At 41.1% G+C, this 25392-nt stretch overlaps 1 protein-coding gene across 1 annotated transcript; it reads right to left on the bottom strand.

The window, feature by feature from the left end:
- Window positions 1-449: 449 nt before the first annotated feature.
- usp12b (ubiquitin specific peptidase 12b) lies at window positions 450-24076 on the bottom strand. The gene is made up of 10 exons (XM_074699426.1): window positions 23899-24076; window positions 15870-15950; window positions 15630-15713; window positions 15414-15543; window positions 14616-14923; window positions 13042-13118; window positions 12850-12933; window positions 11746-11943; window positions 11553-11631; window positions 450-6510 (listed from the first exon to the last, which is right to left on the bottom strand). The coding sequence occupies exons 1-10, from the start codon at window positions 23944-23946 to the stop codon at window positions 6409-6411; spliced, it is 1191 nt and encodes a 396-aa protein (XP_074555527.1). The 5' UTR covers window positions 23947-24076; the 3' UTR covers window positions 450-6408.
- Window positions 24077-25392: the final 1316 nt, after the last annotated feature.

The following is a 25392-nucleotide window of genomic DNA, read 5'->3' on the forward strand; positions in this document are numbered from 1 at the left end:
CCTCTTAAATTTATGACTTTTTTTCCCTTGAGAATGAGAAATTCATCATCTTGAATTCCCAAGATCATTCTCGTAAAGTTAACAAAAGAATTCTGCGGCATTTTTCAGCTCAAGAAAACACATCATGTTAGCCATGTAGCCATGTTTATCAAGTACTACAGCATGTACGCTGAAGGTCTGGGGTGTAAATGTTTGTTAAACTTAATTTCTGGTTTTAATCTGAGCAGTATCTCGTGATTTTTCTCAGTTTATGTTGTTACTGAAGAAAAGGATAGAAAGAACTTAAGACTATTTGTGAAAACGAAAAAGTCCCTGAGGTAACTTTTGTTATAGTTTGGGTCAGTGAAGATGAAAAAGTGTTCACTTGATTCAAAAAGCCACAGTCCTGAGCTGTAATTTGTCGATAAAGTCACATGACTTGCAGTAAAGAGACAGTCGAAGAAATAAAACCCAGAGGAGACATTTTCTGTTATTCCATCTTCAAACCCAGTTTGTGTTTTATTTCAAACAGTTTGGACTCCATCAGAACCAGCAGCCCTCCATCCCAAACTTCCCTGCTTCTACACGGATCCAGAACCATCTTCAGACACCAGCACGAGCAGCAGCAGCCTGACAGAAACACAAAAAGCAGCCGACTTCTTCATCCTCCACATCTTTGAGCAAGTTAAAAATGAGTTTCAGAGCTGATTGAATGGAATCCACAAACAGGAAGTAGAGGTGGATCTGAGGTTTTATCTGACTGCCTGTGTGGGTCAGGCTGCTGCCGCTCTGCTCAACAAACAGTCAGTTACATCCAGGAGTGTTTCTGACACATTCAGTCACTTTCAGAGCCAGCACAAGCTCTGTGAGTCTGAAAACATCAGAATGACGTAGACCAGTTCACACGTTACAACTGAAAACTGTTAAAAGGAAAAACACACACACATCATGTGTTACTGGGTGAGTTTTAGCTGCTTGTGCTTTCACACGTCTCTGAAACCTTCAAAACCAGTCCTGGACCAACAGTAGCTTCATTAAGGTCTTCAAACTTTAAAGTTAGAGGGTTAAGTGACAGTTGAATGAGAGAAAGACAAACTTTTCACCTTGTGTCAAACTTGTTAATGTCAGAAAATCTTCAACTTCAGAGAGAAGCTCTCACTCTATGCAGATGATACCTTGATGTGTGTTAACAAAGAACAGTTTACTCTGCACTCAGAAGACTCTGCTGTGGTAAATAAAACCAGATTTATTAAACAAGAGCAGGTTTGTGTATTCACTTAAAAATGAAATGTAATTCTCCTGTTTTTACAACATAATTTTCTCATCAATTTGCGCATGCAACTGAGCAGTGAAACGGCTGAAATACACTGGAGGCATCAGCGGTCTGTCTCCACTGCGTCACCGCAACAGATCAGATCTGTTTCCATTAAAGTCAACCTGTCAACTTACACTAGATCTGCTTTATTGCGGTCCGGCTGCAAGGTTGGTCCATCATGAAGCAGGTGATTCTCAGTAAATTTAGCTAAGGGAAGATCGAGAGGGACAGGAAGTAGTGCATGGAAGCTACCAAAAAATACCTTTCAAAACAAAACCAACCATATCATATCTGTTCATATTTATCTTGACTACAATAATAAACGGACATAATGAGTGAAACCAGACCAGGAGTCAACAGGTTTGAGGTTTTACAGCCCAAGATGAAACAAAAAAAAGATTTTAGATTTTTTTTTACTTTTCGCTTTCCTGATTTTATGAGATAGTATCACATAAAAACAGGAAAATCAAAAACTAATTGAAATCTGATTTTAATGAGATAGTTATGTTGTAAAAACAGGAGGATTTTCTTTTCAAGTGAGTGCGATACACCACTGTAGATTTGTGTTTCTGAGTATTTCGAGGCGGGTACCATGACTCCACCAAACTTGTTCTGATCAGATAGATTAAGATTTTCTCATTTTTCCTTAAATCTTGTACATAAAATTTAAAATATTTCAGATTTTAGACATAATTTCAAAATAAAAGTTTGCTTTCTGATGCTTTATGAGTTACTTATCCTGACTAAATCTGGACACGGGATATAAAAATGTAGTAGAAACAGTTTCTGTTCTTTTAGGATCTTATAAATCAGGATAAGTTGAAACAACAGCTGTGATTGAAGCGTCTTCCTGTTGATGCGTTAGCAGCGAGTGATTTGTTGAGAACAAAAGTTTCTTGAGCTGAAAACTCAAATATACTTTTTAACACCCAAATTTTTAATGCAGGACTCCTTAATGCTAGAGATGTTGGAATAATAATCATTTCATATGAGTGTAATACCTCAAGGTTTGTCTCCTTCAACTCGAGTGAAAATGAACTCAAATCAAATCATAAAATAGTAAAAGCCTCCACACTGGTTGATTTTTCTGATCTATCTGAACCTTTAAGATGATTTCTCTGAAACACACTGATGTAAAAATGCATTTTTGGTAGTTTGATTTCAGTCTTTGCAGTTTCCTCTGGACATGTTAAGTTTCAATCCTTCAACTTTAGAATGATTGGTTTTCCTGTTTAGGTAGCTCGTGTTTTTAAGTTTGAAATTAGTTACAAGAATAAAAGATTCTTTTGTTTCTTACATTTGTATCTATCAACAGTTTGGATGTTCTGATTATTTCAAAGCAAGTGATTAATTACATTTCAATAATATCTGTATTTATGTACACATCAACATCTCACAACCCCCTTCAAAAAAAAAAAAAAAACAGAACATAGAAAACAAAACGCAATGATGCTGAACCAGTAAAAGAAGTCAAAACAAGAAATAAGAAATAAGAAAAAGACATTTGAAATAATATAAACTATATTTAAATAAGTTTTTTCAACACTTTGTGTATCCTGAAAACCCAACGTCAGACCCTATCTGTCAGCTCTCTCCTTCAGATAATGTGCTTTGTGCTTGATTTGATCACTGATGCCATAAGAAAAACAGACATTTTCAAACATTTGTGACTAGAAACTACAAATCTAACTGAAAAAACAGATGAGAATTAACTGTTTCACCTCCAAATCGATTCAACAACAGCAGAAACTGTCAATCCTCATAGGAATAGTGTTGACCTTGAAGCCTGAAATGAGTGAGTGAAGGGAAGTTTCCTTCATCTGTAGATGTTTGGATTCCACCTGAACAGTTTCCATCACGTTCCATCTGTTGCTTTGGGGAGAACCTGGAGCTAAAGCTTGGCAGTGTTGAACATTCTTCAAAAACAACATTTGACAAAGAAAATCAAAAAGAAATCCTACATTTGGTGTGTTTGTGCGTAGAACGAAAAACTACAGAGGTGGAGGAGGTTGGGCTTTAAAACACTTCTTCGTCTTGCTTCAGAGGAATTAAACACCAGAGATAGACCGATGTGATTTATCAAGGCCAGTACGGAATATCAGCAGTCAAGGGAGCTGATAACTGATATTTGGAGCTGATATTCATTTGCAATAAAAATGAAAAACATGGCGTCAAATTTGGGATAATACGAACTCCAACACTTACCGTAATTTCTGGACAATAAGCTGCTGCTTTTTTCACACACTTTAAACCCTGCAGCCTATAAAATGGTGCAGCTAAATGATAATTTTTTTGTGGCCCAAATAAGACCCAAATAGTATTGCTTTCTTTGACTCTGTAAACACCAAAACTACTTGAGAAGAGTGGGTTCTATACTTTTATGTCTCTCTTCCTGTTTTTGATCCATAAAACAGACAAAAGGACATTTTTTGATCAGGAGCTCTATCCTTTGATCCTCTCCATGATCTCCGTTGTCTTTTCTCACGATCACGCCGCTCTTCCTCTCTTAACTACTGCAACACATCCTCAGTCTGAGCGTGAGCTGCCTGAACTTTTCTGACTTGCAGCGTCTCGCTATGTCTCTGTCATCTCACATTTCTCCTCATATCCATGCTGAGCTCTCATCCAAAGAGCGCACCGCTCTCAACCACAGTAGTTTACGAGCAGGAGTTTGATTGACAAGCTCCACCAGATGCCGCCTCCCCTCGCTGAAAAATATGTTTTACTTCTATAGACCCATTATATGGTTGCAATCAAACTGATGTCTATAGACGCCAATGGCGGCAAACACAGGCATTTTAATATTGGCCAGTTGAAAAATTTGTGGATCAAAAAATCTTCTCTCCTTCTTGTATTCATTTGATTAATTATGCACTACAGTTTTGTAATATCCTAGAATTCAATTCTTTGTTTGGAAACCTGAAGCAGATATGAGATTAAAATGTGATTAATTAGATTAATTAATGACAAATCCTGTAATTAATTAGATTAATTTTTTTAATCTCCTGACAGCACTAAATTTAACGCAACATTCACAAGCTCTGACAGCTGTAATCTAGCACCCAGATTAAGAAAAGTTACAGCAAAGTATTTAAAGATAGTTTACTCTACACCTGTGGACTTGGTCAGAGGGAGGTAACAGACAGACACGGATACTGATCCAGAGTAAGACCACGCTGTGACTGTGTCCTCCAGAATGGCTTTTACACACGGCTGTCTGACACAATTCTCAAGGAGAATACGAATTAGCCAAGGTCAATTATCCTTAGATTTTGGAGGCAAAATGTAATGGTGCGAACATCAAACTGACCCCTCTCTGTGTAAATATCTCATGATACAATGTGCGGCTTACAGTTAAGAGCAGCTAATATATGTACACATTTTTTTTTTTAAGTTTAGTTGGTGCAGCTTATATTAAGGTGCGTCCAATAGTCCAGAAATTACAGTAAGTTTTGTTGAAACGCCTCATATATAGACGCGTATGTTTATGAAACAGCTCCCGGGCTCAGCATTTTCATATTGAACTAAATAAAAACTTAAATAGCTCTCTAAAGTTTTCTACAGTAAGTCAAGTTTTCCCAAAAAAATGGCTGTGTGTGTCACCAATCAGATGGTGCTGTGGGTGAGATGATGCTAGAGACAGAGTAGTGACTGCAGACAGAGAGGCTCAGCTGGATTGGAGCATAATAACAGCCTTACATTTTATTTCTTATCAGCCCATGCCAATATGCCTCAAATGCTAAATATCAGCACTGATAATCAGCCTGATAATCGGTCTATCCCTTTTGAAAACTTATTTGCACCCATTCACCTCAGTCCAGGAGTGTTAGGATAAACCTGTGACAGTTTTCCTGCATTGAACGTACCATCCAAACATAAAAAAGCTTCACTCAGAGCTCCACTGAAAGATAGTTAAAGTGAAAAACATGTTATGTAAAAACTGACAATCTGCCAGAGCTGCAGCTGTGGGACAAAAAGCACCCCGGCCTCTCGGGTCCAGATCTGCCAGCGTGTGATTGGTGAACAGCTGCAGCAGAAGTTTAAGTGTGTGTGTGTGTGTGTGTGTGTGTGTGTGTAGGCTTCTTTGTGTCCAGAAATAAAGCTTGATTAGGAACGAAATGAGAAGACACACACATACACACTCATCCTGGGTGTAGTGTGGATAACAGGAATGAACGTCCTGATTGATGCAGTGGAAATGTGTGTAATCTGGATTTTTGAAAGCAGACATCTGACAGAAAACAAGCTCAGGAACAGTTAGCTTACTGTGTTTCATGATGCGACACCTGAACTCTCTTCAAACGGCTCAACACGCCACGAGCTTTGACATAAAACCAGCTGCTCACCAGACCACAGCTGAGCAGATCATTCCCAGTTACGGGTTAAAATTCAGAATTTTAGAATATTAATTTTGGTTGAACAAACTTTAAAGACTGTTAATCCTCTCAGAGCTTTAACCAGCCGGTCTTTAACCCTTTCCTGTGGCTGGTTTCCTGTCTCACTCTCTGTCATCAACCCTCCTCAGTGCGTGTGGCGTCTAACAGACCGTCAGTCGCCTCTCTCCTCTTCTCTGGAGTGAGTTTTTGGAGTGAACCCTGGTACCAGTGTGTTAGCATCAAAGCTAATGAGCATGGTGTGATGTGCAGGGAACGAAATAACGAAATGCTAATGAAGCTGGTTACCGTGACAACAAGGATTACAATCGAGAGTCTCTTCAGGAACAGCTGATTGGTTACTCTGCGTCTTCATAATCCCAAACTGCGTTTACCTCCAGAACAGAGCGCCGTGCGTTTGGCGATGTCAGCCTCGTGGACAGGCCGGTCCTCCCATGATGCCCCAGTGCACAGTGAGTGTTACAGAATCAGCCATCTTGGTTTTACTTAAGGTGCTTCATGTTTTCTGGCAGTGAGGGCTCAGAGGAGTCGTAATCCAGGAGGCTGGCACGCCACCGTCACACGACTTGAGCGATCCAAGTGGGGCTCCAGTGCAAAGCTCCGCCTACAGGGAATAAAGCCTGGTTACGTATGTGAGCGTACTGGGCGGAGCCCGTGGCAGCCATAAGCTCCTCCCTCTCTGCTGAGTGACAGTCTGTCAGGGATTCAGCACCGGCTGGTTCAGTCTCTGGACTGGTAGAACAGGATGTATCCTGACTCCGAGTTCTTGGAAATGTCCGACGTCAAACCGTAGAACTCCTCGATCGCCTGGGCGTCAATTTTCTACAAAACAGAAACAAAATGTCTGAATTTAATCTTTAAGTTCCTCTAAAAAAGGTCATTTCACAGAGGTTGTGCTTCACAGAAAAGCTCAACATTTGGAGGGAAACATCAAAACCTAGAGCTGTGCGGCTTAGCCAACATTAGCTTAGCATAAAACCAGGAACTGTTCAGCTTTATCTCGTGTAGCTTAGCATAAAACATGGAGCTGTTCAGCTTAGCCTTACTAAGTTAAGCATAACACCTGGAGCCAGAAAAAAGGTTAGCCTAACTTATCTTAGCATAAAACAAGAAAATGTTTGGTTTAGCCAAACTTAGCTTTGTTTAATCCGTGTTGCAGGGTGAAGTTTAGCTTATTTAGCTAAGCATAAAACCTGGGAATGTTCATCTTAGTCTGACCTAGCTTAGCATAAAACCAGGAGCATGGGCAAAAGTTAGCCTTATCTAGCTTAGCATAAAACGTGTAGGCAGGGTCAAGACTAGCCTAACTTAGATTAGCATTAACCCTTGAGCCAGGGTATAGGCAAGCCTAATTAAGCTGAGCATAAAACTTGGAGTCAGTGTAAAGCTTAGCCTGGCTGAGGCTTGCATAAAACTTGGAGCTGTTCAGACTAGCCTAACAAAGAGTATGCGCATACACCTCGAGCCAGAGCAAATGTTAGCCTTACTCAGTTGATAAAACCGGAGATGTTCAGCTTAGCCTTACTTAGCTTAGCAAACTCCTGGGTGCAGGGTGAAGGTTAGCCTATTTTAGCTAAACATAAAACTTGAAACAGCTCATCTTAGCTTGACCTAGCTTCGCATAAAACCTGGTGCAAGGGCAAAAGTTGGCCCAATTTAGCTTTGCATAAAGCCATGAGCCAGTGAAAAGGTAAGACTAACTTAGTTTAGCATAAAACCCACAGGTGTTCAGCTTAGCCCTAACTTAGCTTAGCATAAAACCTATAGCCAGGGTAAAGGTTGGTGGGGGTGCTTCCTCAAAGAGGAAGAAAAGTGAGAGAAATCAAGCTTAAGAATTCGATTGTTTTCCTTAGTTTGGTGTCTGAACTTCCTGTGAGTGAGTCAGCTCATGCTGTATCTCAACTCGTCGTGTCTCTTCATTAGTCCTGCTGCTCACTATGGAGAAGCAGTTATTTCATGAATCCACTGATGCAGCGCTGACAAAAAGCATGATTGTCTTTATCCCGTTTGTGCTATAGATAAATGTGACGGCCTTCAAGTTTGACCAAGAGTCAGTTTGCTCATCAGGCTGTTTTTTCCACTCAAACACTCAGATCCTCTAGCAGCTGCTCTCCTCTGACTCTAGCCCATCATCAATTACGTTTCTGTCACGTCTCCAGATATCACTGTTACCACAGCTTCCCCAGGCAGAGACAAAAACCACACTTCAGACTCCAGGATCCTGCTGATTGTCTTTGCTCGACCTCATTAAACCTTTGTGTGACCATAATATGAAGACGTGACAGCTCTTTGAGGAGGTCTGCGTTGGCAAAACACTGAGCTCTCTGCTCCACTTCACTGCTATGCTGCTGGAAGCTGAAGGGGGACGCTTTCACAGGGGATTTGGACTCCAACGCTCTCTGGAAATTCAGAATGTGGACGGCTAATTGGTAAATGTCTCGAGCCTCGGGGATAAGACAAACAGGACGGATCGAGGGAGGAGAAGAGAGCACAGACGGGTAGAGTAAATCTCCACAAACCATAAAATATGAGAAGTGTGTGTGTCGACTCTGCAGACTCAGCAGAATCTGACAGACTGGTTTCTCTCCGTGGACCAGATGTTGGAGCGGGCCTCCCTCCCATCGTAGTGGAAAAATACTCTGAAGGACTGGATTAGCTTGAACATCAGGCCGTGACCATTGAGACGGAGCGGTTTGTAGGAAAGGTGTGGTCTCGGCTGTGCGCTGAGCCGAGCTGACCGCTGATCGTTGACCGCTGTGAGCCAACCAATCAGAATGTTGGTTGGCTCCTGCAGCAGCGTGCTTTGAAGCTTTTAACTTAAGGGTTGCGTCATGCTCTGGGCTCAAACTTCAGATTCTGGGTCTGCTTTTTTCCTCCTGAACTGAGCAAACTGTAAACAGGAGCTGGAACATGTCGTCTGAGCGCTATCACACGCGCTCTGACGATGTCAGACGGGCTGCGTGGGCTGCTGTGCCGAGTCCTGTCACAGCAAAAACAGATGGTTTGACGGCAGAGGCTGCAGAAAAACAGAAAGGGCAAATCCTGGACTCCAACGGGCTCACTGTGACGATTAAAGAACGATCAGAAGTGAGATGAAGAGTGTCTCAATGTGAAGCAGGTAGAGTGTGAAAATGGTGAATGACACAGAGAGGAAGAGAAGAAGCGAGCAGATAAACTGTGCTCTCATTCCTGATCTCATCCCAGGCTTTAGACTGATCCCGGTTTCTAATCCGAGGCAGCTTTCTCTTGTTTTCCTTCTCCTTTATAAACACTTTCATCCTCTTCTACGGCTTCCTAATCGAGCCCTCCCTAACTCTCCTTTAGCCCCTCGTTATTTAGCACAGGTGAAGGTATCTGGGTTGAAGGAAATCCAGACACAACATTCAGAGAGCCAGGATCTACAGCGGGGCTGGACAGACGCCTGGTTCAGATTCCTGACTGAGACAGGAAACTTTGAGATTGACATCAGAACTTTGGGTTAGGGTGCACATCCATCTTAAATTCCCCTCAAACCTGTCTCCAGCTTTATTTTCCACGGCTTCTCCAGCAAGACAGAGAAAAAGCTCATTTCAGGTCGGACTCTTTCAGCCTCAGCCACCGTCTGAAGAAAGGAAATTTGTAGACAGGAGGATCTTTTAGGGACAAACTTCTCTCTGCGGCGCAGCTGAACTTTGTTGTGTAACAGTTTCAAAGCAGCTTTTGTTTTCATCACAGCACAATCTCCATTTAATATTGACTACGTCTGTATCCTGAGACTCTGTCCTTCCTGTTGGAGGGAAAAGAACAGAGCTGGAAACAAACTGTAAAAAGATTTCCTCTAAGACCAGCATTGAAAGGTAACTGCTCCGAGCTTAAGAAGCTCCAACGGATTCAGCTCTGGAGGAAAGAGTCCGAAAGAAAGAAACACAGAGGAATAGATCGATGAAAGGAGTGGAGACTTACGACGGGGAAATAGGGCCACGTTGGAAGAAAAAATTAAGAAATTAAGAGATTAATGTAAAAGTATGAGATTAATCTTATACATTTACAAGAATAAAGTCATAGATTTACAAAAAAAAGTCACTAATGCATTTTAAAAAAGTCAAATACATAAAAAAAAAATACAAGAAAAAAGTCATAACTTTACATTAATAAAGTCATAAATTTACAAGAAAAAATCATAAATGCATTAAAAAAAGTCATTATCTTAGTCTGCAGCTACATACTATCAGAAGAGCTGAGAAATGTAGTTTGAAAAACTGAGATCACATGTACAGATTGATTTTGATGATTATTTCTCTCCTTGGGGAAGTTATTTCATATTCCTGTTTCATTTTTTATGCGTGCTGCAGATGTCTCATTTAAACAGGAGCTGCCCTGCAGAGAGGACAATGAAAGTTCCCCAGCGCTGAGGACAACTTGTTCAGAGGGAAATACATTTGTAGCTCTCGGTCTACCTTGTTGTGATTGCAGAGAGGTGTGGATTTGTCAAAGCAAAGCTCCACTGATGAGTTATTGATCAAGGAAAGACAAATCTGTGAATATCTTTCTAACTTCACTGCAGTTTCTTAGCCTTACATCAGTGTATCATCGTTATAAGTAAACTCATACTTATTATGATTATGCTGATGTGCCAGAAGATGAAAGAATGCCTTATTTGTGAAACCAAAACTAGAGTATCACTTGATAAGATGCTCCATGGTCCTCATTTTTGTTCAGGCACTCTCCTGATAGCCTAGCAACACAGGTTAACTTTATTTTTTTATGTAACCTTTAACCAGATAAAATCCGTTGAGATCTGGATCTCTTTAACGAGGGTGACCTGTCCAAGAAGTTTAATTCATGACTTTATTCTCATTAATAAGATGTTGGATACCACTTTTGTTCAGACTGATACCAGTAAGAGTACTGTCCCTTGAGTACTTGTTGATACCTCTGGCACTTTCCATACAATTTCAATAAACTGAGACACGTCATTTTGAACAAAGACAGCAGTCCCTCTGCATGACATCCAAAATGAAACACAAATGACCCTCTTTGAGTTTTTGATTTATTTTCAATGGTTTTATTTGTTTTAATTCTACTTGTACTAAATAAACAAAAGTGTAAAATAAAGCTAACTGTTGGAGTTTTAGACTCTTTTAAAATAAACTGAGAGAAAAAGAAATCAGTTTAACCGTCAACGCTCCCTGGTTCATTCATGTTGTCTGAAAAGGACCTGACACACCGTTGCTGTCGTGTTAAACTGCTGCAATATAGCGCCAGCTACTGGTGTGGAGGACAAACTCAACGTACGATTTTTTTTGCCTTAAGTATCAGCTGCTGGTATTGGCAGCCTTCATGAGAACTAGTATCTTAAAATAAGGCTGGTATCAGCCCGATACCAGTACCGGTTATGTTTTTTTTCTTTTTAAACCCTCCATTGTAGAAACTATCAGAGACAGAGCATAGCAAAAAAAAACTGAAATATTATCAAGTGCTTTCGTCTTATTTTAAATAAAACTTGTCTATTCTTTATATGAGCCAGATTCAACTTATCATTCCAGAAAAATGTCTTGTTTCAAGTTATTTGAAGACAAAATGAGATCTGAATTGCTTGTAACAAGTAAAAATTATCTGCTAATGGAACAAGGAAAATTTGCTTAAAACTAAAACAATGTCTTTATACAAGTCACTTTTCTCTTGTTCTATTGGCAGATTTTTTTGACTTGTTAATTCAGACTTCATTTTGTCTTTAAATAACTTGAAACAAGACATTTTTCAGGGCTTATCACATTAATGAGGCTCATATTTAGTCTAAAATGACATTTTCTACTGAAAATAAGACAAAAACACTTGATAAGATTTTAGTTTTTTGCAGTGAGAGGTTAAAAAGGGTCTCCTACCTCTACAATGTCGTCGTCAAACAGCAGCCAGAAGCCGTGGCTCTTGACGATGGTGATGTAGTGTCCGCGGTTTGGACCGCTGCAAACAGAGGAGAAGTTACCTGAGGTCGACCCTCAAACTGATAAACAAGCAACAAAGAGAACAAAGAGTGACGCTCTGAAAACACAGAAGCGAGGTGAAGCTGGAGTGTACCTTCCACAGTGCACAACCACAGCCACTAGGTCGTACATGCGGTCAGGGTTGGTGGCGTCCCCGGACGTGTTGAAGAGGCGGAGCTCCAGAGGGAAGACGACACGATAGGACAGTTTGGTGTAGCGGTGCAGCTGGTCCATGTACTTAAAGCGCTTCAGGTGGAGGGCGAGGATCATCGGGAGCTTCTTTACCCGCATCCTGACCCAGGAGACAGAGAGAGAAGCTTTAAAACCGTGAAGACAGACACCACGCTGGAATCATTCCTAAGAGACTGATTCTGTCCCTGGTCTGGCTGCAGACCCCCTACAGGGAACAAGAAGATGCTTTAGGATGCTGTGTGCTCTTTTTAACTTGGCTGAAGCTTCAGCGACAGCAGCTCCTCTCAAACTAATAGATGTCTAAAGATGCACTTTACTGAAGCTCTGCTAAACTTCATGCAGAGCGGAGCGCAGAGCGGTTAATAACACGCAGCTCGTCTGATGGGACAGGAAGGCCTTTTCAAGCTGCTGCTGAAACCTTTGATGTGGTTTTTTGGGGCGAACATCTAATGGAACAAACAGACGACCTAAATGTGTGCTGAGAAAAACCAACGTGTGGCCGAGCTCTGCATTTAGCTGTGGTTAACACAGATCATACACCGCTCTGTGGACACAAAGAGACGAGATGAGGCGATGATGGCTTCTAACGGCTCTGCTCGACATCTGATCAAAGTCTGGAGATAACATCTGATCCATTCACTTTATTGTTTTTATTGGAGGTCCTGTGGTTGGATTTGCTTTGAAAATTTGAGTTGCATGCCTAGTTTTCACTTGTGCACCAACTGTGAGTGGACGATGGCTCTAAAAGTCAGATTTGACCCCCAAAAAACAGCTTTAACTGCAAAAATACACATTTACAGAGCATGCAGTGAACTCCTGCTTTTAAAAACTCAAAGCACATGTTGATATGTTGTTTTCAGGCTTCACCTCTTTTCTAACAAATTCATACTAGATTTCATGTTTCTGCATCCGTCTACCAACAGTTCAGTCTCCAAATGAAGAATAACATCAGTGATTAACCTGCATCATAAATCAGCACCTGGCTGCTGCTGCTGAAGTCACCCACCTTTTCTGGGCTTCCTGTTTGCTGCGACACTGCTCACAGTAGTATTTATATTCACTGCATAACGTCTCTGTGTTGCTGAAGCCCCTAGAAACACACAAATATGAGAAAGTTTACAACATCTGAAAGAGACCCAAAGCTATGTTCACATCACAGCTCATCTGCCTCCTGATGGACGAGGACACTGGGTGTTACCTGAGACAGTGTGTGATGGATGTGTTCTGCTCCACGTCCACAGACAGATCCAGGAAGTCTTCATCTTTACTGCTCACCTGGAGTACAAGCAGAGACATTCATGGTGAAGAGAGAACAGGTGAAGCTCTTTTTCAGATTTCAGGGGGTTGCAATGTTTTCATCATGTGACCACTGCGGACCCTGAACAGGATCACACACTAGCTTTTATGGCGTTGAGCTTCTGTTTTATTCTCAAGCCAGTGTTTTAACCTCCAGCCTATTTTTAGCCTTTAGCTCGCTTTTTTAGCCTCTAGCTTCTGTTTTACATTTTTTTGCCTTAACCATGTGTTCTAGCCTTTAGCCAGTGTATTAGGCTGAAGCCCATTTTTTACCCACTAGTTAGCCTTTAACCTATGTTCCATCATTTAGCTTCTGTCTTTAGGCTATGTTTTTCTTTTAGCTAGCTTTTATGGCCTTGAGCTTCTGTTTTATCCTGAAGCCAGTGATTTAACCTCTAGCCTATGTTTAGCTAGCTTTTTTAGCCTCTAGCCTCTGTTGAAGCCCTTAATCTGGTTTAAACCTGTAGCTTGTGTTTTGCCTTTAGCTAGTGTTTTGAGTCTCTAGCCTGTGTTTAGCCTTTGCCCATGTTTTTAGGCTTTATCGCTTGTTTTAGCCTTTAACCTGTGTTTATGCCTTTAGCAACATTTTTTAGCCTTAACCATGTGTTCTAGCCTTTAGCCAGTGTATTAGCCTGAAGCCCATTTTTACCCACTAGTTAGCCTTTCACCTTTGTTCCATCATTTAGCTTCTGTCTTTAGGCTATGTTTTTCTTTTAGCTAGCTTTTATGGCCTTGAGCTTCTGTTTTATCCTGAAGCCAGTGATTTAACCTCTAGCCTGTGTTTAGCCTTTACCTTTTTTTAGCTTCTAGCTTCTGTTTGAGCCCCTAGCCCAGTTTGTAGCCTTCAGCCAGTGTTTGAGTCTTAAATATACATTTTAGCCTTTAGCTCATGTGTTAACATTTAGCCTCTGTGTTTTAGCCTTTAGCTCGTGCTCTATCTCTCTCCTGTTTCTCTTTCTTCTGCCCTTCTGTCCTTTTTCTGTCTGACAGTAAGGCTCCAGTGTCCACCATCACTACAAAATTAATCACAGAAATCTCTTTCAGCAGAGAAAAACACAGATCTCTCTTCTCTCTACTAAACTTCATCAGCCAGCGTGGGGTTGCCTTAGAGATTTGGACGTGCTGTAAATCAATCCAATCTGGAAGCTAAGAAGTAGCATTTCCGAATGGCCTAAGTTGGTGCTGATATTCTTCTTTTAAAATGTGGATTAGGATCAGGCATATCTCTTAGAAACTCCTCACAGGGACTTTAGATTTGTAAAACAAGATCATTATCATTTTACTAGACTTTTATCCCAGCAGCTCTGTTCATTTGGTTTCTGAACATGTTTAGAAATTTCACTGAATCAAATATTTAATATTTGATCTAGAGCATGTAGTATCTCTAAACAAAGCCCGTCTGTGTATTATTCTTTGACTTGGTGTCAAAGCGCTCTATGTGGTTGGTCTATCAGAGCTTTTGGACTTTTCTCTTACAGCTTCACAGTTGAGGCAGCGTGTCTCGTTGGTCAGAGTCCCCTGGAAGATCTCGTGAACCCACGTCTGTTGCGTCTCCTTTCCTCCTTCCCCTTCTCCTCCTTCACTCCCGCTTCCTCCTCCTCCTCCACCTCCTCCTGTACTCCCTCCTCCTCCTCCCCCTCCTCCTCCTCCTCCTCCGTTCTGCACCAGCTTCCCGTTCTGCTGCCTCTCCTGGCTCTTCTCCTCCTGCAGCAGGTCTGCGATGGTGTTGAGGAGGTAGTTGAGGAACTCGTGGGCGTCCTGCTGCATGTAGTTGTCAAAGAGCTCTGCAGGAGGAAGGACGGGGACACAGAAACACCGACGTCAAAGGAAATGTTAGAGGAGAGCAGCTCAAATGGATGTGAAGTAAAGCACACAGAGCACCATCATGAGTGAGGAAGAGAAGAGGAGCTAATTAAGTTGGGCTCTGGTTTCATGGGCTCTCAGCTGCAGGATTTGGCTGAGGCTTTTATTTCCTCAGCTGTGAGATGAGTAACTCTTCTCTACCTCCTCATTTCTCTACCTCATCCCTCTCCTCCTCTTTCATCAGTCTCATCTACGGAGAGAAAAGGAGCTGAACACATGACTCATGAAGGACGTCTCATTTATGAATGAATTCTACATTTCTGAATGCTTGGCGTGGCGTGGATGTTTTCCTGAGTAAATCAGAGAAAGTGCTCTGCAGCAGCTGCGTGTTCTGGCAGAGAGCGGACGAGTCGTGACTGTAAATAAATAACTTTGAATTCAGAAGATTCAGGACTCTTTGAGCAGTCGTACCATTCTCTTTCCTCAGTCGAGAGATGAACTTCTTGGGCGGGATCACTCCGACTTTCTTCTTCTGCGTGGCGATGCTGTTGAACAGGTCGGCCAGGCAGGTGAGGAGGGACTCCTTCCGACGAGGCTGCACCTGAAAAACAAGCACACGGTTTATTTCCAGGCCTGAGAAGAGTCCACAGTACAGAAACACAGCTGCTTTATTCTCTCATCACTCACCTTGTACGCCAACACCTTCTCCCTGAACGGTCGACAGAAGTAGAGAGCCTGCAGCACCGAGTTACAGTAGCAGGTGTTTCCAAACTGGAGGACAAAGACACAGAGGCACCATGTGAGACAGCAAGGGCTCTGTATGAGTGTGTGTGCGTGTGTGTGTGTGCGTGTGTGTGTGTGTGTGTGTGTGTGTGTGTGTGTGTGTGTGTGTGTGTGTGTGTGTGTGTGTGTGTGATGCAGACGCACGTTGACCAGGCCAAAGTAGTGTTCATTAACGGGAAACTGTTCCGGTCCAATCTCCTTTTCCAAGGCAGAGGCATTGGCGCCCTAAGGAGGAAATCAAACCGTTAAAAAGGTTGATCATCATATTCAAAGATGTTACAGTAAAAAATAAACCTCTCCTTATCTACTCCATGTGAAAAGTTATCTAAATGTTCCAAACTCTGGCTGAATTAGCCTCCAAACCCTCCTTTGTCCTCCTTTCCTCCTCCATTGTTTGTTTTTTTCCTGCTCTGCTTTATCAGACACCTGCTGGCTGCAGCTGGCTTCCTGCTTCTTTTACAGCATTTCTATGTTTCTGCCTTTCCTTCCGTCAAACCCAACACACATTTCAAACGCTGACAAGAATTAAAAGGCTTCTTAGTTACTCCTGTAACAAGACAATGCTTGTACAAAAGCTTGGTTATGCTTGTTTAATAAACGGGCCTGAAAAACAAAAAGAAGGGGGCTTCAGAAACACTGTTTGTGTCTCTTAAGCCCAATTCCCATGGGATTAGTTTCACCTGGGAATCTCTAATAATGTAAAGATAATTGCAGAAGAGGTCTGTGTCTTAAAACTTGTGTGAATTGACATTTCTGTAATTTTGTGTGGTAATTTTCTTTAAGGTGGTCTCAGCAGCTTTTTCTGACCATTTCAAATGATTCAGGCCCTGTTGAGCATTCTAAACAAAGCTTTTCATTAGGGATGGGCGAGTACCCATACCAGGTATTGGTATCGGGCTGATACCGGCCTCATTTTAAAGGCATCGGTACTCGTGAAGGCTGCCGATACCAGCGGCCTATACTCAAAGCAAAAAGATCTTACATTAAATGAGTATTATTTGCCAGGGCTAAATGATTTTGAAAAATAATCGAATTGCTATTTTTTTTTTACTAATATTGCGATTGCGATTTAGCATGTGATTTTTGGGGGGGATGTTTATCTTCTACATTATTCACTGAACACAAGTATATAGCATGACCAACACAACAAAGGATCCTGTTGTTAACCTATAAACAATTCTTTCATGTAGACCAGGCCTTTATGTTATGATGAACTGAAGCATGAACTGATACAAACAACATATTTCTATTTAACTATTACAATCACAGCAGAATATTGACTGATTGATTTAACTTCAAGCCTTGTAGACGTGTAATAAAATTATCATTAATTACCTCCAATAATATCAGAGAAAAGAACAAAGCACTGCAGAACAACAGGTCTGTATGTACAATGATATACAAAATCAACATGAATCCTCTCGTCCATGAATCTCACAATGAATAAAGTACAGAAATGTAAATAAGACATGTGGAATGCACTCTTTTATCAAATGAAGACTAAACACTCAGTGAATGCTTATTTAAATTTAAACATTAATTGTTTAAAAATCTTACTGATCTCTCATCAGTACCAAAACAAAAACTGCTGTGGTTGGACACTGTGGATGGCATATGTGTGTCAGGTCCTGTTCAGACAGTATAAATGAACCAGGGAGAGTTAACAGTTGAACTGTTTTATACCACGGTCTGGGTGATTACTCCATTCTGATTGGCTGTAGGGTGTCCACTAAAAAGTTTAATAGGACACCTACAAAAAAGTTCCCTCCACTGAACAGGCCTTTTATAACAGCTGCTGCCGACCGAGCCGCAGGTTCTGTGGCCAGAGCGGGTTACCTTGGTAACGCGTCACAATGAGAGATTTCAATGGTCCACACAGCCGCATCTTGTGAAGACCTTGTGATTTTAATGGTTAAAAATAACACTAATGTAATGATAATTGATGTAATATTTATTTCTTTCATAAGTGACCATGGTATAAACAGGATAATGCCTTCGAGGTGTCAATCTGTCACTGTTAACTGACATTCGATGTATCACTTAGGGATGGGTACCTTTCCCATTTGAAATGGTATGGCATGGTACCCGACAATCTGTATTCTGTACTCAATGGTACCAAATTTGGTACTTTTGTGTGTTAATGTGGTAACAAATATGAATTTGTTTAATGATACAATCTCAAAGTTTCTCAATTTAACATATTTATTTCTCAATATATAACCTTGCAATGCTGTGTTCATGTCCAGCATGGAAAATCCCTACTCTTCCGCTCCCTCACAGTCACAAGGATGCGTTTAGGTACCTAAACATGGAACCATTTGATTGTACATGAATAGGTACTCTGTCCACAGACAGAATTCAGTTGTTAACTATGATATAATCTAGAGGTCGACCAATATGGATTTTTTGGGGGCCGATGCCGATGCTTTCCAAATTAGGGCAGCCGATATGCATAGCCGATTTTTCCAATTTGACATTCAGGCCAATTGTTAAATAAATATATAGTTATCACATTTTTGTGAAACGCAGCAATTTCTGAGCAACTAAAAGAAATCTATTACAACAAGTCGTGTCCAGTCCTCTGAACATTTATTCAGCTTTCAAAACAATGAAATATTTTGTCTGAGTAAACACACAATGTAACAAGCAGTAGTAAACATTCACACTCTTCTAAAAATGTCAAAAAAGAAATTTAAACTTATTAATATAATTTGAACAAAAGTATGTAATGTATCCAAGTGGTTCCACAAGTTTGAGGTGCTCATCTTTTTTGTGCCTGATCAAAAATTGCGTCATTTTATACAACGGATCAAAAATCCGCTTTTTAAAAGAAAATACGGCCGATGGCCAATAGAGACAAATGTCCAAATATCGGCCCGATATATCGGTCGGCCGATAATATAATCCCTAGTATCAAAAGTACTTGAGGTATCAGTACTTGGTAACACTGAGTACTCAAGACAGAGTACTCATACTGGTATCAGTCTGAAAAGAAGTGGTATCAAACTTAGTGCTTAGTTTTTACAGCACAGCAATAGACATAAGACTAGAAGAAGACTCTCAATGTCCCCCATGTGTCATCAATAAATAGGCAGTAAAAAGTCTCATTTTTAAACATAAATGTAAGAATGAAAAAAAATACATCCCTGATTTAATGTCACTCACAAATAACTCAGAGACGCTGGGTGCAAAGAGAGAGGGAGATGGCACAAGACAAATCATTTCCTGTAATCTAATCTTTGAGAGCGAATCCTGAACCAACCAGACCTCTCTGAGAAAATGCAACACAACTGAAGTCCTACCAAAATAAGAGCCTTTAACTTTAAAAGATGCTCTCTCAGTTTAAGGATGTTGTTGAAGAGGTAAGATCCTGAGGACAGAGATCCAGAGCGTTGGGATGGTAACAGTCATCCTGAAGCAGCTCTTCCTTCATGCCTGAATGGGTCCAGAAACTCAGCCCGCCTGGTGTTACTCATCATCACGCCGCAGCTCGTGGAAAGCCAGTGAGCTGTGGTTATTTATCTACCAACACAGCGTCCACACAGAGCGGCGTCGTAAACAAAGACAGGGCTCAGAGAAACAGGCTGAACGCTCTGTGGAAAGACAAACACAGAGGAGCCGGAAACAATAAGCGCTGGGCACAAGCTGTCAGAGCTTGCTGTGGGTTAAGGTCACCTGAGAGGATGGAGTGAACAGGTGACGGACCTCTCTGGGCATGTAGATTAAGTTTAGTTTGAGTCTAGTTTTCATCAACAAGCACTTGTTGTCTGAACTTCTGTCAACAAAACAAACTCTGACCTTATCAATGAGATTACATCACCACCGAGCTCTACTCCCCAAAAGTCCAGGGACTTTGGAGGCCAGGTTTGTATCACTCTACATATCTGATCTTTTGTGCACTTTTGGACTTTGACGCACCATCAACTCTCGTGAGGACATCTACAACTACACCCTGTTAGGGATTGTTGTTGAGGGTACAAATGAGCAAAAACCTGCAGAGATGAGGTGTTTCTTAAAACAGTGTGAGGTCACTAGGGGTGGTCGATATGACCTAAAAGTTATATCCTAGTATTTTTCCTTCTTTTTGTTGAAACGGTATTATATCAGGGTTTTCAAACATGAAATAAGGGAAATCTTTTCAAAACCTGAGTCTGACTGTGTTAGAAGTGTACACATCCTATCTAGCGGGTGGAAAATGTCTAACACTGAGTTAGAAAAAGGCCTTTGCCCACAACTTGCTTTTGGAAGAGAATCTTGTCCCATTTTAGGTAGGGATAGACCGATTATCGGGGCTGATTATTGGGGCCGATATTTGGCTTTTGAGGCATATCGGCATTGGCCTTTTTTTTTTTTAATTGACAGCACGATAAGAAAAAAATTTAAAACTGTGTTGTTGCAGCTCTGATGCAGCTGCTCCGCTGTCTGCAGTTACTACTCAGTCCCCAGCACTGTCCCACCCACAGTACCATCTGATTGGTTACAAGCAGAGCCATGGCTTGGGAAGCAGCCAATCAGCAGTGTGCACTTTGGAAAACTTTTTTTACTGCAGAAAACTTGAGCTATTTATTTTTTTAAGTTTTAATCTAACTTTATAAAACGTGCCCCTAAGCCTGGGAGTTGTTTAATTAACTCATGCTAAAATGTATTTGAATGAAGTTAAGTGCTCAAGTTTGTTTTGCTCAAAATTTTGACACCAATATTTGTACTTTGACAGCAAATGAAAATCGGCTTCAAATATTGTTTATCGGGCTTCTTTACTACAAATAATTGGTATCAGTATCGGCCCGGAAAAATCCATATTGGTCTATTATTTTAGGCTTAAAATGATGAAGTGATTTTGTGCAGCAGAAGCCCAGAGCGCTCGCACCAAACATCCCCTCCCTGCTCCTCTGCCGGTTTCCTCTGCACTCAGACGGGACCATATTTGACTTGAGCAAAAACACAAATAAACGGACTCCCACCGAAAATATCTTATATCGGTCTGCATTCACGCTTTATTTAGAGAATTTTCAGCGCATTACTTACACACAAAAACACCGCTAAATAAGGCTCTAGTTCTCATTGTGTCGTAAAACAGCGCTACCTCTGCTGCAGAGCCACAGCTGGCTACGAGGCGCTCGCCGCTTAGTGTATCAGACCGCGCGCGCGGCGTGCCAGATATAAACAAATGCTGGTAGTCTGCCAGGACGAAGAGACGCGATGAGAACTAGAGCCTTATTTAGCAGTGTTTTTGTGTGAAAGTAATGCGCTGAAAATTCTCTAAATAAAGCGTGAATGCAGACCGATATCAGATATTTCCGGTGGGAGTCCGTTTATTTGTGTTTTTGGTCAAGTAAAATATGGCCCCGTCTGAGTGCAGAGGAAACCTGCAGAGGAGCAGGGAGGGGGTGTTTGGTGCGAGCGCTCTGGGCTTCTGCTGCACAAAAACACTGCTGTAGGGGTCATTTCTGCCCTAAACCTTGTGATAGGACCCAACTTTTTCCATCCCGGAGTATCACTTTAACTGCAGTTTCAGATTAAAATCTGATTTTTTTTTCATTTTGATATTAAATGTTTTAAACAACATGGTGTCCAAAGTTTTCAAATGTATAAGATTTTAAACAACTTTCAGTTGAAAATATTTGAAGCTTCAACATCCAGAAAGGCTGTTACTTAGTATTCCTGGAGTTTGGAGGATAAACTTGTTACCAAAAACCTGAACACTGAAGCCAGTGTTGCCTTTGTCTTTAATCCACAGTGAAAGTTCAAGGACTCCATGCAGCTTAATAACAGTTTAACAAATGTTTCCTCTCTAAATATCAGCAAGGAGAAGCTGCCCAGCTCTGGGTTTGTCCGTCCTCCTGGTAACTTTCACGCTCTCACCAGAAACATTGATTTTGTGAAAAACAAAAACCTCCCAGGCAGAAAGTCTTCGGCTGCCAAAATGGCAAACAGACTGAACAGACGTGCCAGAGACACAGCTAATGTTTAGCCTTGTTAGTGTTTGACTGGTCGGTCAGTCGGTGCTGGTGTTTCGCCACGGTGCCTGCTGGCCTCCACGCTTAACTGGGTCTTAAAAGGGGTTACACGGCCTGCTGTGTGGTCTCAAACACCGGGTACGGAGCAGCTTCAGGGGCTGAGTTAGGAGCTTAATGTTTTCAGGTCACACACACTGAATTAAAAGACTGCAGCAGACTGCTCGATGGCATCTGCCGAAGCGTCTGTCAGCTCTATAGGTGCGGTGCAGGTAAACAGGATAAATTACACTCAGAGGTTAATCTTCCAGCTTTAAGCTTGGCTGCAGAAAAACAGAGACAGAGCTGCCACATTAGCACCAAGACAGTAAAGAAGGCAAGAGTCAGCGCCTTGAAACCTTGACCTTTCTATTACAGCCTGACAAACACAGCCTTGTCCTTCAACTAGGTGCTAAAATTCCTCTGTTAACAAGGAGGGGCGCACTGGTCTGAGAGCAGGGTGTTACAAGCCTGCTGTGCTGAAGTGACCTCCCTGAGTTTCACTACAACAATCATACAGAATCAATACAACCTGACATCATCAAACACATTGAGTACCAAATGCTTCAGATTGAATAGCACTAAAGATGAGGAGCCCAGAAAGAGGCTCTCATGGTTTGCTGGGAACCAAAGACTGCCAGGGAATTATCATCAAATTACAAAGAGTGAGAACAACCAGCCTCAAGCACCAAAGCTCTCATCTCTGATTGGAGAGCCTCATATTACTACAAGGACTTTCTCTACATATAAAACTGTTTCTCTGCAGCTCTGAGAGCTAAAGACTCAACACTGGCTCTGCACTCATTCAGGGAGGATCTCAAGACAGGAAATGCTAAATGTCTCTATCAGTTCAGGATCAATACCAGAATAACCCAAGACAGGGTGACACCCAAATTACACAACTGATGCTCCAACTATTTTACTAAATCTCCTGTTATCACTGCAGGTGATGTGGACAAAATGTGTTATTAATGCACCGTATCTCAAACCAAGATGGCGCACAATGAAATACGAGTGTTTGTGGCAAAAACATTCTGAAAATTCTAAAATGCTTTGAATAGGATGGGCTTCTTCTGTGTTTGAACAGGTGTTGTAAACTGGATCTCCTCTGACAAGTTCAGCTGAAGGTCTCCAGTTTACAGGGTGACTCTTTAAACTACAACACCAGGAGCTGACAGAGACACATGAACACTGTCCCTGTACCTAGGGAAGTAGTACCCTGTGACCCTAAAGAAAATGTTTTATCATATTTTTGTTAGAATCAGTCCTCACTTTTGCCACTTTTACCATTTCTTCCTTCACAGAATGTAACTGATGTTTTTACTTCTGGGTGGGACATGTTGTGTTGCCTCTGTTAATCCTGTTTATGTTTGCTTTCTGCTTGATGTAAACCAAACTAGCATCAGGAAATATTCCTGGACAGGGCTTTTTTCAAGGATTCATTTATACCCCATGACCAAAATTAGACCCTGGTTCCTGCAGTTGAAAAGCATGCAGTTCCTAGCAAAGTCCCAAGTTCTTGCAGTGAAAAAGCACCTTCAGCTGATCCTGTTGGTAATAGATATATACATCATCCCACAGATAAACTAATACATTAACTCAATGTTATGAGCGTTACCTAAACCCTGTCACGACTAAAACACCAACTACCAATATAGATGGACGATATTTAAGTTTTAACGCCAATGATGAACTATTCGTCTAATGACAGGGTGTCAACATCAGCAGCAGCTGGATGGGTGTTTACAGTCCTTAAAGTTCAGATATAGAGCTGCATGATGTCCACAGTTCAGATGGTATAAAAGGAGTAGCTGTTTAACTAATAATGAGCCTCACAGTTTAACTCCCGAGATCAACAACTTTATCCCAACAGGAGGAACCGTTTGGCTAGCAAGCTAAGCTATCCAGCAGTCTCGGTTGGTCCACCCTGTCCTGTCCCCGTAAACAAACTACAAGAGACCAGAACTGGACCCCAAACTGCCAGAGGAGCCCTAGACTAACACATCACCCTCATGTTTGTAGATTAAATCTGCTCATTTCTGAAGCCAGAGAGCCTCAGTTAGCAGGTTAGCTCGTAGAACTCTGAGTGTTATTATCATGATGAGGTTAGCACAGCAGTTAGCATAGCATTAGACCGGACACAGAACCGAGCCGACCCCAGCCGAACCTCAGCCTCTTACCATCGTACAAATCGAGGCGATCTTTCGGACTGTCATCAGTATTTCCATCCGTAAGCCTCCATGTTGGACCGAACCCCGGTGTTGAAATAATCCGAGCCGATAAGGCTGCAGAGTTCCGGGAGAGAGAGCCTTCAGCCTGCTGCTGCTGCCCTGTTTATTACCAACTGTCAAGGTGCAGGAAACAGCAGGCCTTACTTCCGCTACTGCCTTTCAAAATAAATAACATAACCATTAACACTTTATTTTCATTTTTACATTTTTTTCAGTCAAGATTATTGTGTCCCAGTTCCATATTGTTTCAAATATTTTGGACAAAGGGCGCCAAAACTTGGGTGGTTTATTATTCTATTTTATTTTATTCTTATTTATCTTTTAGTTTAGTTTTTTATTTATTTGTTTGTTTGTTTGAACCTGTAGGTAGATTTCACAAAACAGTTAGGACTGACTATAAAAACACTAAAACGTTATTTGAAAAATGCACCCGGGCTCCACCAACCATACATTAAGGAAGGCAGCCTTTCATTGTTTAAGGTTAACAATATTAAAAGGATAATCACAAACCACAAAAATGAAAAAGTTAAAAAAAAAAAAAAAAAAAAAAAAAGGGAAATGCTTAAAATAAATCTTAAATGCAAATAAAATTCACTTTTTAGCCCATCATTACATATCTTTTCTGTGCTAACTAAAATCTTTTATTGCTACTTAACTTTGTTTTCTATTCAAAATTGAATTGCTGTCATAAATAAATGTTTTAAACCTCTTCACAAAACCATTTGCTCAACTGTTTTTGACATGAGTGTTGTGCCATGCAGATTAAAATGATGTTAAGTATTTTTTTTTTCTTCTAATCTGCTATATTTCATGACTTGGGTGTGTATAAATTAAATACTATTACATCAGGAGACTTCAATTGGCTTCATTAAAATTTTTAAACATGCCAAATGATATTAAAAATAATAACAAACTCGAATAGTTTAGGTAAAAGTATGCGATTGGATTTAATTCTAAACTTTGACTTAGTGCAACAGAAAAAGAAAACGTAAACTGTATCTTATTGTGAAAGTAAAATGCTAATTATCCGGTAGTACCTGCCGTTCCTCTCAGTTGCTTGACGTTAAGCAGCTTCCTCTTGTCCAGCCTGGCGGAGCCGTGAGGGAGTGTCGCCGACGCACTTCTCAGATGAACTGAGGTTTGTTTGATTCTGTGTGGGGGGCTGAAAGAATCGGGCGGTGCTTATCTTAAGAATCCAACAATCAAACAGTTTAAGATCACTGTATATAAACAAACTAATAATCCGACATATTGGAAACAAAGGAGTCACCATCACTGTAACGGAATGAAAAACTATCGTTTTATCTTTAAAAGTTGTTCAGAAGAAAAATTAAAGAGCCACAAAAGTTCTGTAATACTTCATTGTGTTTACATCTTTCTCGTTGAATTTTTGGCCTTGAATTCTAAACGGTATTCGAATCTAGAGAGAGGAGCCTCATTCAA

This window comes from Halichoeres trimaculatus, unplaced genomic scaffold (genome assembly GCF_033239565.1).
Source record: "Halichoeres trimaculatus isolate MK-OKI-2021-1 unplaced genomic scaffold, fHalTri1.1 fHalTri1_scaffold_22, whole genome shotgun sequence".
Taxonomy (NCBI): domain Eukaryota; kingdom Metazoa; phylum Chordata; class Actinopteri; order Labriformes; family Labridae; genus Halichoeres; species Halichoeres trimaculatus.

Coding starts and splice junctions, on each gene's coding strand:
- usp12b (XM_074699426.1), bottom strand. CDS start 23,946: ATGGAAATACTGATGACAGTCCGAAAGATCGCCTCGATTTGTACGATG. Junction 15,714..15,869: donor ACTACTTTGGCCTGGTCAAC/GTGCGTCTGCAT, acceptor TTTGTCCTCCAG/TTTGGAAACACCTGCTACTG. Junction 14,924..15,413: donor TCGACTGAGGAAAGAGAATG/GTACGACTGCTC, acceptor TTCCTCCTGCAG/AGCTCTTTGACAACTACATG.